The following is a 10,808-nucleotide window of genomic DNA, read 5'->3' as shown; positions in this document are numbered from 1 at the left end:
TTATCTTTACCCGTTTATTCCATTTTGGAATATATATATATATATATGTTTTTTTTGTTTGTTTTGTTTAGTCTTTCGACAGCCCTCCCTGGGCTGCCACCTTACTGTGGTGGAGGGGTTTGAATGCCCCAATGATCCTAGGAGCTATGCTGTCAGGGGCTTCATGCCCCTAGTAGGGTCACCAATGCATACAGGTCCTAGGTGAGGGACCAGACAAAGGGCAGCCCAAATACCCCTATGATGATTAAAATTTTTGGAACCAATGTTCCCACCCCCAGACGTGGGTCACCAGGGCCCCACTCTGGAGCCGGGCCTGGAGGTGGGGCACGCTGGCAAAAGACTGGTGGCCAGGATTTCACCTATTGAGCCCGGCTGGGCACAGCCTGAAGAGGAGACATGGGTCCCCCTTCCCATGGGCTCACCACCTGTGGGAGGGGCTAAAAGGGTTGGGTGCAATGTGGGATGGGTGGTGGCCAAGGGTAGGGATCTTGGTGGTCTTATCCTCAGCTACAGAAGCTGGCTATTGGGACGTGGAATGTCACCTCTCTGGTGAAGAAGGAGCCTGAGCTGGTGTGTGAGGTTGAGAGGTTCTGGCTAGAAATAGTCAGACTCACCTCGATGCATGGCTCTGGCTCTGGAACCAGTTTCCCTGAGAGAGGTTGGATACTCTTCCACTCTAGAGTTGTCACTGATGAGAGGCACTGAGCAGGAGTGAGCATACTTGTTGCCCCCATCTTGGTGCCTGTACATTGGGGTTCACCCCGGTAAACAAGACGGTAGCCCCCCTCCGCCTACGTGTGGGGGGACAGGTTCTGACTGTTGTTTTGGCTTATGTACCAAACAGCAGTTCAGATTACTCACCCATTCTGGAGTCCTTGGAGGGGGTACTGGAGAGTGCGCCTCCTGGGGACTCCCTTGTTTTGCTGGGGGACTTCAACGCTCACGTGGGCAATGCCAGTGAGACCTGGAGAGGTGTGGTTGGGAGGAACGACCCCCCTGATCTGAACCCGAGTGGTGTTCTGTTATTGGACTTCTGTGCTTGTCATTGACTGTCAATAACGAACACCATGTTCATGCATAAGGGTGTCCATATGTGCTCTTGGCACCAGGACACCCTAGGCCACAGTTCAATGATCGACTTTGCTGTTGTCTCATCTGATCTGCGGCCACATGTCTTGGACACTCGGGTGAAGAAAGGGGCGGAGCTGTCCACTGACAACTAACTACCTGGTGGTGAGTTGGCTCCGATGGTGGGGGAGGATGCTAGTCAGACCTGGCAGGCCCAAATGTATTGTGAGGGTCTGCTGGGAATGTCTGGCAGAGTCTCCTGTGAGACGGAGTTTTAACTCCCACCTACGGGAGAATTTTGAACATGTTCTGGGGGAGGTGAGGGACACTGAATCCAAGTGGGCCATGCTCCATGCCTCTATTGTCGAGGTGGATTACCGGAGCTGTGGCCGCAAGGTTGTCATGCCTGTCGCGGCGGCAATCCTCAAAACCATTGGTGGACACCGGCAGTGAGGGATGCTGTCAGACTGAAGAAGGAGCCCTATCGGGCCTTCTTGGCCTGAGAGACCCTGGAAGCAGCTGATGGGTATCGGCAGTCCAAGCGGCATGCAGCTCGGGTGGCCACTGAGGCAAAAACTTGGGCATGAGAGGAGTTCGGAGAGGCCTTGGAGAATGACTTCCATATGGCTTTGAGATGATTCTTGTCCACCATCCGGCGTCTCGGGGGGGGAGCGGTACACCACCAACACTGTTTACAGTGGGGGTGGTGTGCTGTTGACCTCAACTCAGGATGTCATGGGTCGGTGGGAAGAGCATTTCGAAGACCTCCTCAATCCCACCAGCACGTCTTCCACTGAGGAAGTGGAGCCTGGGGACTTTGGGTTGGGCTCTCCAATCTCTGGTGCTGAGGTCACTGATGTGGTTAAAAAGCTCCTCGGTGGCAGGGCCCCAGGAGTGGATGAGATTTGCCCAGATTTCCTTAAGGCTCTGGATGTTGTGGGGTTGTGTTGGCTTACACGACTCTGTAATATTGCGTGGACATTAGGGGCAGTTTCCCTTGATTGGCAGACCAGGGTGATGGTCCCCCTATTCAAAAAGGGGGATCGCAGAGTGTGTTACAACTATAGGGGATCACACTCTTAAGCCTCCCTGGTAAGGTCTATTTAGGTGTTTTGGTCGTGGAACACTGGACCAGCTCTATACCCTCAGCAGGGTCCTGGAGGGTGCGTGGGAGTTTGTGCAAGAAGTCGAGATGTGCTTTGTGGACTTGGAGAAGGTGTTTGACCGTTTCCCTCAGGGAACACTGTGGAGGGTACTCCTGGATTATGGGGTACCAGGGCCTTTGATAGGGGCTGTTAGGTGTATGACCAGTGTCAGAGCTTGATTCATGTTGCCGACAATAAGTCGGGCTCATTCCCGGTGAGAGTTGGACTCCGTCAAGGTTGCCCTTTGTCACGATTCTGTTCATAACTTTTATGGACAGAATTTTCTGGTGCAACCAAGGTGTTGAGGGGATCCATTTTGGTGGCCTTAGGATCGCGTCTCTGCTTTTTGCAGATGATGTGGTCCTATTAGCTTAATCAGGTTGTGATCTACAACTTTTGCTGGAGCAGTTTGCAGACGAATGTGACGCAGCTGGGATGAGGATCAGTTCCTCCAAAGCTGAGGCCGGAAAAGGGTAGAGTGCCTTCTCCAGGTCGGGGAGGAGGTTCTGCCCCAAGTGGAGGAGTTTAAGTATCTTGGGGTCTTGTTCACGAATTAGGGGGAAAATGGAACAAGATATTGATAAGTGGATAGGTGCGGCATCTGCAGTGATGCAGGTGCTGTACCAGTCTGTCGTGGTGAAGAGAGAGCTGAGCCAAAAGGCGAAGCTCTCAATTTAACAGATGATCTACCTAATCTATGGTCATGAGCTTTGGATTATGACTGAAAGAACAAGATTGTGGCCAAAATGAGTTTTCTCCGCAGGGTGTCTGGACTTTCCCTTAGAGATAGGGTGAGAAGCTCAGTTATCCAGGAGGGACCCAGAGTAGAGCCGCTGCTTCTCCACATCGAGAGGAGCCAGTTGAGGTGGCTCGGGCATCTGGTTAGGATGCCTCCTGGACGCCTCCCTGGTGAGGTGTTCCAGACACATCCTACCAGGAGGAGACCCAGAGAAAGACCCAGGACACGCTGGAGGAACTATGTTTCTCGGCTGGCCTGGGAATGCCTTGGGATTACCCCGGAGGAGCTGGCCCAAGTGGCTGGAGAGAGAAGTCTGGGCCTCCCTACTTAAGCTGCTATCCCCACAACCCAATCCCAGATAAGCGGAAGAAGATGGATGGATGGATTTTTTTGTGGTGGCCATCTTGAATTTTGATGTGGCAACTTAAATTTTGAAAGTGCCCTTTTTACATTTACAAAGTAGATGCAGCCCCACACTGAAATGGAAGTCGGTACCTCACTTGTTTTTCAAGTTTTCCATTTCACAAGACAAACTGAATTGACAGACAGAGGGCATTTCTAAATCCCCCTCTTCACTCTGCGATGAGGGACAAAACTAAAGAAAGTGTCTTTATTAGTGAAGGGGGTATTGCACAGACGACAGAAATATGAAACGTCTGTAAACCTTGTTGTTTCCAAACGCGTTGCCTTCTTTCCCCTTCCTTCCAATGCTTCGATAGCAGACAGCGACATCCCAGAATCCTTCAGCCTCTAGCTCCCAGTAGTGAGTCCCAGAGGAGAAGGTTTGGACTGTGAGGACCTGAGGCCAGTGGTCAAAGCGCTCTGTATGAGCAGAGCAGGGTAGGCGGCTTTTAACTCGTGTGACGGAGCGTAAGTCATCAGAGATGCTGAGCAGAGGATGAGCAGAGTTTGTGTCCAGAGTCAGAGGACTGGTCACTGCAGGGCAGACAGACATTTAATGAAGCTGTGCTGCAGGAACTCTGCTCTGCTGTAGACAAACATGAGGAGATGTTACTGCGCTTCTGAGAAACTAGTAAACACTTTCAGAAGACCACTTTCACCACACAAAACATTATTTCTTTACACCAGAAACATCTTGTGGTTGATAATTAAATCAAAGAACCCTCACAAATGTGTCTGATTACCAAAATTTTGAGAGAGGGTTGCTGAAGCCTTTCACAATAAAAGAAATGGGACACTGTAAACCAAGATTAGGATGAAAAAACAATTAAATTTTGTTTTAAACGCTCAAAAACAGACAATCATTTTGAAGTCACGTAATCAAAATCCTCATGAATTGAAACATTACAAATGTAATGAACACAACAACTGCTTGATCAAACGCATTTTAATGGAAAAGTAATGACTGTGACATAATCTGGAGCCGTTTGGAAACACAACCATAAATACTTTAGGTAATTTTGGTAAAAGTAAATAAAAGCAGAATGCAATGATTTGCAAGTCACATGAACCCAGACTTCACTCACAGCTGAACATAGTAAACAGATCAATTGACGGAGATGTGCCAGATGTTTTTCAGCTGGTGAGAGGTCTGGACTGCAGGTCGGTCCAGCACCTGGACTCTGCAGCTGTTCTGTAGTAATGGAGGCAGTGTGCAGTTCAGCACCGAGGCCTTCTCTACAAAAACACATCTGGATGGGAACAAATGCTGTTCTAAAACCTGAAGATACTTTTCAGCATTGATGAAGCATTTCCAGAAGCACAATGCACCCCCATACAACCAGAGAGGCAAACTGTTGAACTCTGACCTGAAAGCAGGCTGATGGTCCCTCTCCTCTTTAGAACAGATGTCTCTACAGCCATGGTTTCCAAAAAAGTGTAAAGTTTTGATTTGTCGGACCCAGATCTGCTGAGCAGTTCAGCCTCTGACTGACTGACTGTCCCTCGTCCTCTTGACCTGCTGCTAATGAACCTTTAAAATATTGTCTGCTTCTGAGTGGCTGATGGAGAACAGTTAACTCAAAGAGTGTAGTGTGGGGCTCTGAACATTCTGTCAGACTAACTCAAATGTTGCATCTTTCTTTAAATGGACAACAGAACAAGTTAAACTGCTGGGAGTTATAATGGATCAAATACCATCATGGTCCCCACATGAACATGAGATTGATGAAACAAGATGAGACAATGCAGACATGTTCCTGTTTTTAGTATTCTACATTGCTTTACAACCTAGCTGTTTTTTTGTTACATTTCCTTTTGATTGTCCTTTGGTTGCCATTTTATTTTACCTTGTTAAAAAAAATTGTACGCATCTTTTATGATTGTCTGTTGTTGACGTTGTTGTCCACTGTTGTCATCACTCTTTGTTAAAAAATTCAGGTCTCTCTTGTAAATGAGTCCCCGAGGCTCAATGGGATTAACCTGTCTAAATAAAGGTTGAATGAATGAACATGAGATTATGACTTAAATTAGTTGAAACATCTTAATAATTTGGTGCAATGTCCATGCTCATTAATCCAGGTATAAATCCAACAATGTTCAGTCAGGTCCTCTGGAGGGTTTCTTTTTTTTCTGAGCTGTTTCGTCCTTCATCCGAAGGACTTCTTCAATCTGAGGTGCCACCAAACCAACAGGGGAGAGTGCGGGCCTCAGAGGCTATCTTATCACCAGCAAACTGTTTTTGTTTTTTCCCACTCTGGGAGTGAGCTGTTTGTGGGATTCAGTTTGGTTTGGTGGCTCCTCAGACTGAAGAAGTCCTTCGTATGAAGGATGAAACGTCTCAGCAACCAAAAACACCATCCAGATGACCTGACTGAACTTTGTTGAATTTGGTGCAATGTCCATTTAATTTCTCCCCAAACAATAAAATTAGTCCTCCAATATTTAGTCCAGCTGCTTGTTCTTGTGGGCAGCACGGTGGTGCAACTGGTAGAGCTGCTGCCTCTCAGCGAGCAGGTCCCTGGTTCAAATCCCAGTCTGGGGCCTTTCTGAGTGGAGTTTGCATGTTCTCTCCATGCATGAGTGTGTTTTCTCCGGGTACTCCGGTTCCCTCCCACAGACCAAAAACATGCATGTTAGACTGATTGGTAACTCTAAATTGTCCCTAGGTGTGAGTGAGAGAGTGAATGGTTGTTTGTCTCTATGTGTCCCTGTGATGGACTGGAGACATGTTCAGGGTGTACCCCGCCCCTCGCACAGTGATTGTTGGACATGGGCACCGGCGACCCCCGTGACCCAAAATGGAAGAAGTGGATAAAAGATGATGGATGGATGCTTGTAACATTTATGTGCTTGTGGGTGTGGACCCCAGGACAGTCTTTACTACATGAGAGACTAATAGGGACCCATCCATCCATCCATCCTCTTTATCATTTTCTTCCTTTTCGGGTCATGGTGGTCACTGGTGTCCATATCCAGCAGTCACTGTTTGAGAGGCGGGGGACACCTGGACAGGTCTCCAGTCCATCACAGGGACACATAGAGACAAACAAGACAATCATTCTCTCTCTCACTCACACCTAGGGACAATTTAGAGTTACCAATCAGTCTAACATGCATGTTTTTGGTTTGTGGGAGGAAACTGGAGTACCTGGAGAAAACCCACGTATGCACTGAGAGAACATGTAAACTCCACCCAGAAAGGCCCCCGGACCGAGATTTTAACCGGCAACCTTCTCGCCGAGAGGCAACTACTCTACCAACTGATCCACCGTGTTGCAGCCATATAATTTAAAATTCCCTCGTTTATAAAAGTACAATGTCTCAATTTTAAACATTTACTATTTATTTTGTTTCACTGCAAATAAAACATGGATTTATGAAATTAGTAAATCATTGCATTTTACTCAAAGTATAATGATATTTTGCGTAATGTGCTACTTACAGAGATCCCTCTTGAGTTCGGTGAGGCAGCGGAGCGTGGCGGTGATGAACTCTCGGTATTTGTTCTCTATGTCTTCCAGGATGTGTTTCCTGTCCAGACTGATGGGGTCAGGAACGAAAAGGGAGCAGTTCAGGTCAGCTAATAATCTACAACACAAAACACCCCCCACACAAAACAGAATTAGTCACATCTGCAGTTAGTCCATCTTTCATCTGTCAAACGAGCGGACTATTTTTCTAAAAAACATAAACTCCTGATTCAGCCTATTTCAACACATTAACAGCTAAAAACAAAACTCACTTTGTATCATCTGATTGAAATGCCTGTGGAGGGAAAGGGGAAGAAACATGTCAAATAATCCTAGAAATAATTACATTCTTGTGTGAATCTATAAAAAACTACAATCATTATCCACAGTTGATGCATCTTTGTGTCATTTATTATGTTCCCTCTATTCTCACTTGCAATTGTTTGTGTATTAATCAGGACAAACATCAGATTATTCTGTTAATTTGCTAAACACAACAAAGAAAGAACAACGTGTAACAAAGTGTCATTGTTTCGTTACAGAAATCTGACGCTAAATGCAGATGAAGGAGTTAACACTACCATAACGAGCCCAAACTGCAGAAACCACCTTTACCAGTAACAATCAGTCCCTCAGCTGGGTGAGAGAGGAGAACTGTCCATGAAAATTCATTCTGGGCTCTTGTTGCAGCCTTTCAGCTTGGTAAAGAAACAAGCTTTGACCTGAGCACTGCAACTTTTTCATTTGAGCCATTTTCTTGTAGATTTCTTCATTTACAGACCGAGGTGGTTACATTCACTAATGAAGGAAGGCCAGTCGATAATTACACACTGATAAATGGGTGTACTTAGGGTTTGAATTTTGGCTTGGTTTGTGTTAAAAATCCAAGGAGGGTAATATTTGTTACACATACATATACAATATATGTATACAATATGAATACAAAGAGAACATACAGTATATTATGTTCTCTTTGCATGCAGCTGAGGTTGTTTTACCTCATTTTAAGACATGATGGGAACCGTTTTAGAATGACCTGATTTGCAGGAAGCTGGAAAAAAATAAGTCAACACTTTCATCTTAGCATGGGTTATCTGCTTTGAGAACATAAAGTAATATATTTGTGATAAACCTCCCCACGGATCTGCTGCCAAAATGAAGAGTGAACTCTGACGTCTGTGCTGCACAAACGTGCAAACATCTAAAAGTGTTTCACAAACATATGTTGTTGCACCGTCAGACTTCTTCCCACTGGATGCAGCTTTTGTCTTTTTAGTTAATTCCTCCATCAGATGTGAAAGATTTCACAGATTATTTTTTTTAACGGAACAGGATTTGTAGGCACTAGTAAAACAAGCAGAACATCATTGTCTCTGTCACTGAGGGATTTGAATAGTGAATGTTGTTTTTGACAAGAGTGTTTTTCTGGATTGGAATTAAACAGAGAATGTACGTAAACCTAAATGTTTTTGGTGCAAGATATTCAGGTCATAGTGACACTGTGGAGGAGTTGTTCTTTGTCTGAGGCAGCACAGAGTGACAAATCCTGGTGAATGGAGGGAGCAGTTTTATTCACCACCAGGTGGAGTGGTGGAGCAAGGGGTGGCCAATGGTGGCTTTAGCCCCCATAGAATAATCTTTGTGCACCCCCCACCCACCCAAATCATTTGAGGAAACTATACTTTAAAGAAATATACAAATTAGAGAGCATAGTTTATTTAAGTTTCTTTAGGTGGTTGATGTACTTATGTGTGTGTGGTGGCAGACATCTTGGATTTTGAATGTGGCACCCTAATTTTCAAAAGGAACTTTTCTTACGCTAAAATGGAAGTTGCTACCTCACTTATTTTTGCAGTTATGCTCACAGTATGGACAAATGGACGGACAGATGGAGGGAATTTCCAGTAACCCCTTTTTGCCAGAGACAGCACCTCCCTGCAGTAAGTGATAAATGTTGCCTCTGCATGCTGGAACCTCATGCCACACGTTTGACATCTTCATCAGACACTTATATCTAACTCACAAACCATAACTTCTCATTTTGATGCTGACGTCATGTCAGACGACCCGTTCTTAAAACACTCGTCCACTTTTCACACCAATAACTCCCCTGATGCACCTGCCTCAGAACGATGAGGTGGTGAAGAAACTCATCCATTTAGATATAAATAAATAAATAAATAAGTGCAAAGAACTGAGAGTTTTGTGAATTACCAGAAACAACTCTGAAAATTCATCCTGTAAAAATATCTGTTCAAAGTTGTGATTTCAATTCTGTTCAAATTAAGGAGCTGGACTGACTTAAAGCAACTCCAAGAAAAATCAGTTAAGCACTAAGAAAAAAAATCAGCTTCACGGAGGCTTTGGTTTATTCAACAGAAGCCAAATTGTTTTTTTTTTAATCCCCTCATTAACTACAGCCATGACCTTACACATCATATTGTTTTCTTTTAAAAAGTTGTTTCATTTGTATTTGGTTAAACGTTGTACCCAGATGAGCAGGAAGGGGTCCGTCTCGGCCAGCAGCAGGTTCAGGTAGTGCTGAATGTTCATCGTCTGGCTCATGTCGGCCCGAACTTTGGCGCAGTCTTTGTTCACGCGCTCTATGATCTGCTGTCGCTCCCTCTTGGTGATCTCTTTCAGAGCTAATGCTAACTTTGTTACCTGGTTCTGCAGGTCTGAGTCCAGCCGCTCCACCTGACTGTCGTCCTTCTTCAGAGAGTCCTGGAACCAGAAATCAGTTTGGCTACTGGAGGATCAGAGACTGACTCAAACACTCTGCATGATGTGTTTGAACAAACAAAATGATTATGAAAAATATGTACATTTAGATTTTTTGAACGTTCCAATGACACGTTCTACTGAGTTATTTTCTTTACTCGGTGTGTTTTAACTCACGGCCATGGCAGAATCAGTGTTTTCATGCTCTCTGAGGATTCTTTCCCCGTCTCTGAGTTTGGTGTCTGCTTTGATGAGCAGTGTCTGAAGGATGACCTGTGAAGTCACACATGCATTGTAACAGAAACCTCACACAGATCTGTAGAACGTGCACACACTCATTGTGGAGCCATCCAACTGACCTTCAGGTCCTCTTCCACCTGTCTCAGTGCCTTCACTTTGTGCTGAACGTGGCCCCCCTCCAGCAGGCAGTCTCCGCACACGTACACCCTCTCATCCACGCAGTAGTAGCGGTACACCTCTGAGTGTGCCGGACACCTTCTCTGGGACAGGTCCCCCACTGGCTCCACCAACAGGTGGCTGCTAAACGCCGGTCTCTCCAGGTGGGGCTGGAGGTGGCCAGCACACAGGGACACCTCACACCTCAAGCAGGTCTTCACAGCCAGAGCGGGTCGCCCGTCTTCTGCCTGGGGAGGACAGCAGTCGCATGGCACTTCTCCATGCTCCTCCTGACACTGAGGGCAGGTAAAGCAATGTTTTCCTTCCTTCTGGCTGCTCCAGGCCTCACGAATGCAAGCGGGACAAAAGCTGTGTCCACAGGGTAGGGGGTGGGCCTGACTGAAGCTGTCTCTGCACACCAAGCAGGTCAGTTCTTCATCCAAGGATGCCATCGGGTAGTCCTAATCAGAACTTCTAACTAAAAAGTGGATTATAAAACAAAAGGAGGTCATGACACGTAAATTAAATAGCAAAAACACACATTTACCATCAAAGACAATAAAACTGGCGTATCTGCAAATTCACTAAGTTGGCTTCAAACTACTTGTCAGCTAGAACATAGTATGTCCTCCACGCTGAGTTATTTTCCTCTTTTCATTAAATATGTTCCTCAGGGCTCCGTACGAGGACCACTGCTCTTCACTCTCTAAAACATGCAATCTACGTAAAAATTGATCAAATCCTACAATTAACTTGTGTGCAGATGATCTGCCTTTGCTGTTCAGTCTCATTTAAAACAAGTTAAATTGGTTGAATCATATCATCTGGACTTCGTTTTTTTGTTAAAAAGAAACGTTTCGCCCCTCA

The 10,808-nt window shown here is 45.6% G+C and overlaps 2 protein-coding genes across 2 annotated transcripts in view; both read right to left on the bottom strand.

Annotated features, from left to right (window-relative positions):
• Nucleotides 1-1,298, bottom strand: part of cbln12 (cerebellin 12) — a gene marked incomplete at its 5' end in the record, with an annotated part of 7,543 nt that extends 6,245 nt beyond the window's left edge. The window contains one exon of the mRNA XM_037682113.1: nucleotides 1,285-1,298. Within this exon, the coding sequence (XP_037538041.1) occupies nucleotides 1,285-1,298 (14 nt within the window). The remainder of the gene's footprint in view (nucleotides 1-1,284) is intronic.
• A 2,267-nt stretch (nucleotides 1,299-3,565) lies between these two features.
• Nucleotides 3,566-10,808, bottom strand: part of trim110 (tripartite motif containing 110) — a 9,621-nt gene continuing 2,378 nt past the window's right edge. The window contains exons 2-7 of the mRNA XM_037682035.1: nucleotides 9,905-10,419; nucleotides 9,723-9,818; nucleotides 9,315-9,548; nucleotides 7,097-7,119; nucleotides 6,797-6,942; nucleotides 3,566-3,888 (exon numbers count right to left, since the gene is read on the bottom strand). Of these exons, the coding sequence (XP_037537963.1) occupies nucleotides 3,566-3,888; nucleotides 6,797-6,942; nucleotides 7,097-7,119; nucleotides 9,315-9,548; nucleotides 9,723-9,818; nucleotides 9,905-10,393 (1,311 nt within the window). The 5' untranslated portion in view covers nucleotides 10,394-10,419. The remainder of the gene's footprint in view (nucleotides 3,889-6,796; nucleotides 6,943-7,096; nucleotides 7,120-9,314; nucleotides 9,549-9,722; nucleotides 9,819-9,904; nucleotides 10,420-10,808) is intronic.

The sequence above is a fragment of the Nematolebias whitei genome, chromosome 9, assembly GCF_014905685.2.
Source record: "Nematolebias whitei isolate Nwh7 chromosome 9, NemWhi1, whole genome shotgun sequence".
NCBI lineage: Eukaryota > Metazoa > Chordata > Actinopteri > Cyprinodontiformes > Rivulidae > Nematolebias > Nematolebias whitei.
The sequence above is the reverse complement of the archived record's forward strand: the minus strand, read 5'-3'. Positions and strand labels throughout refer to the sequence as shown.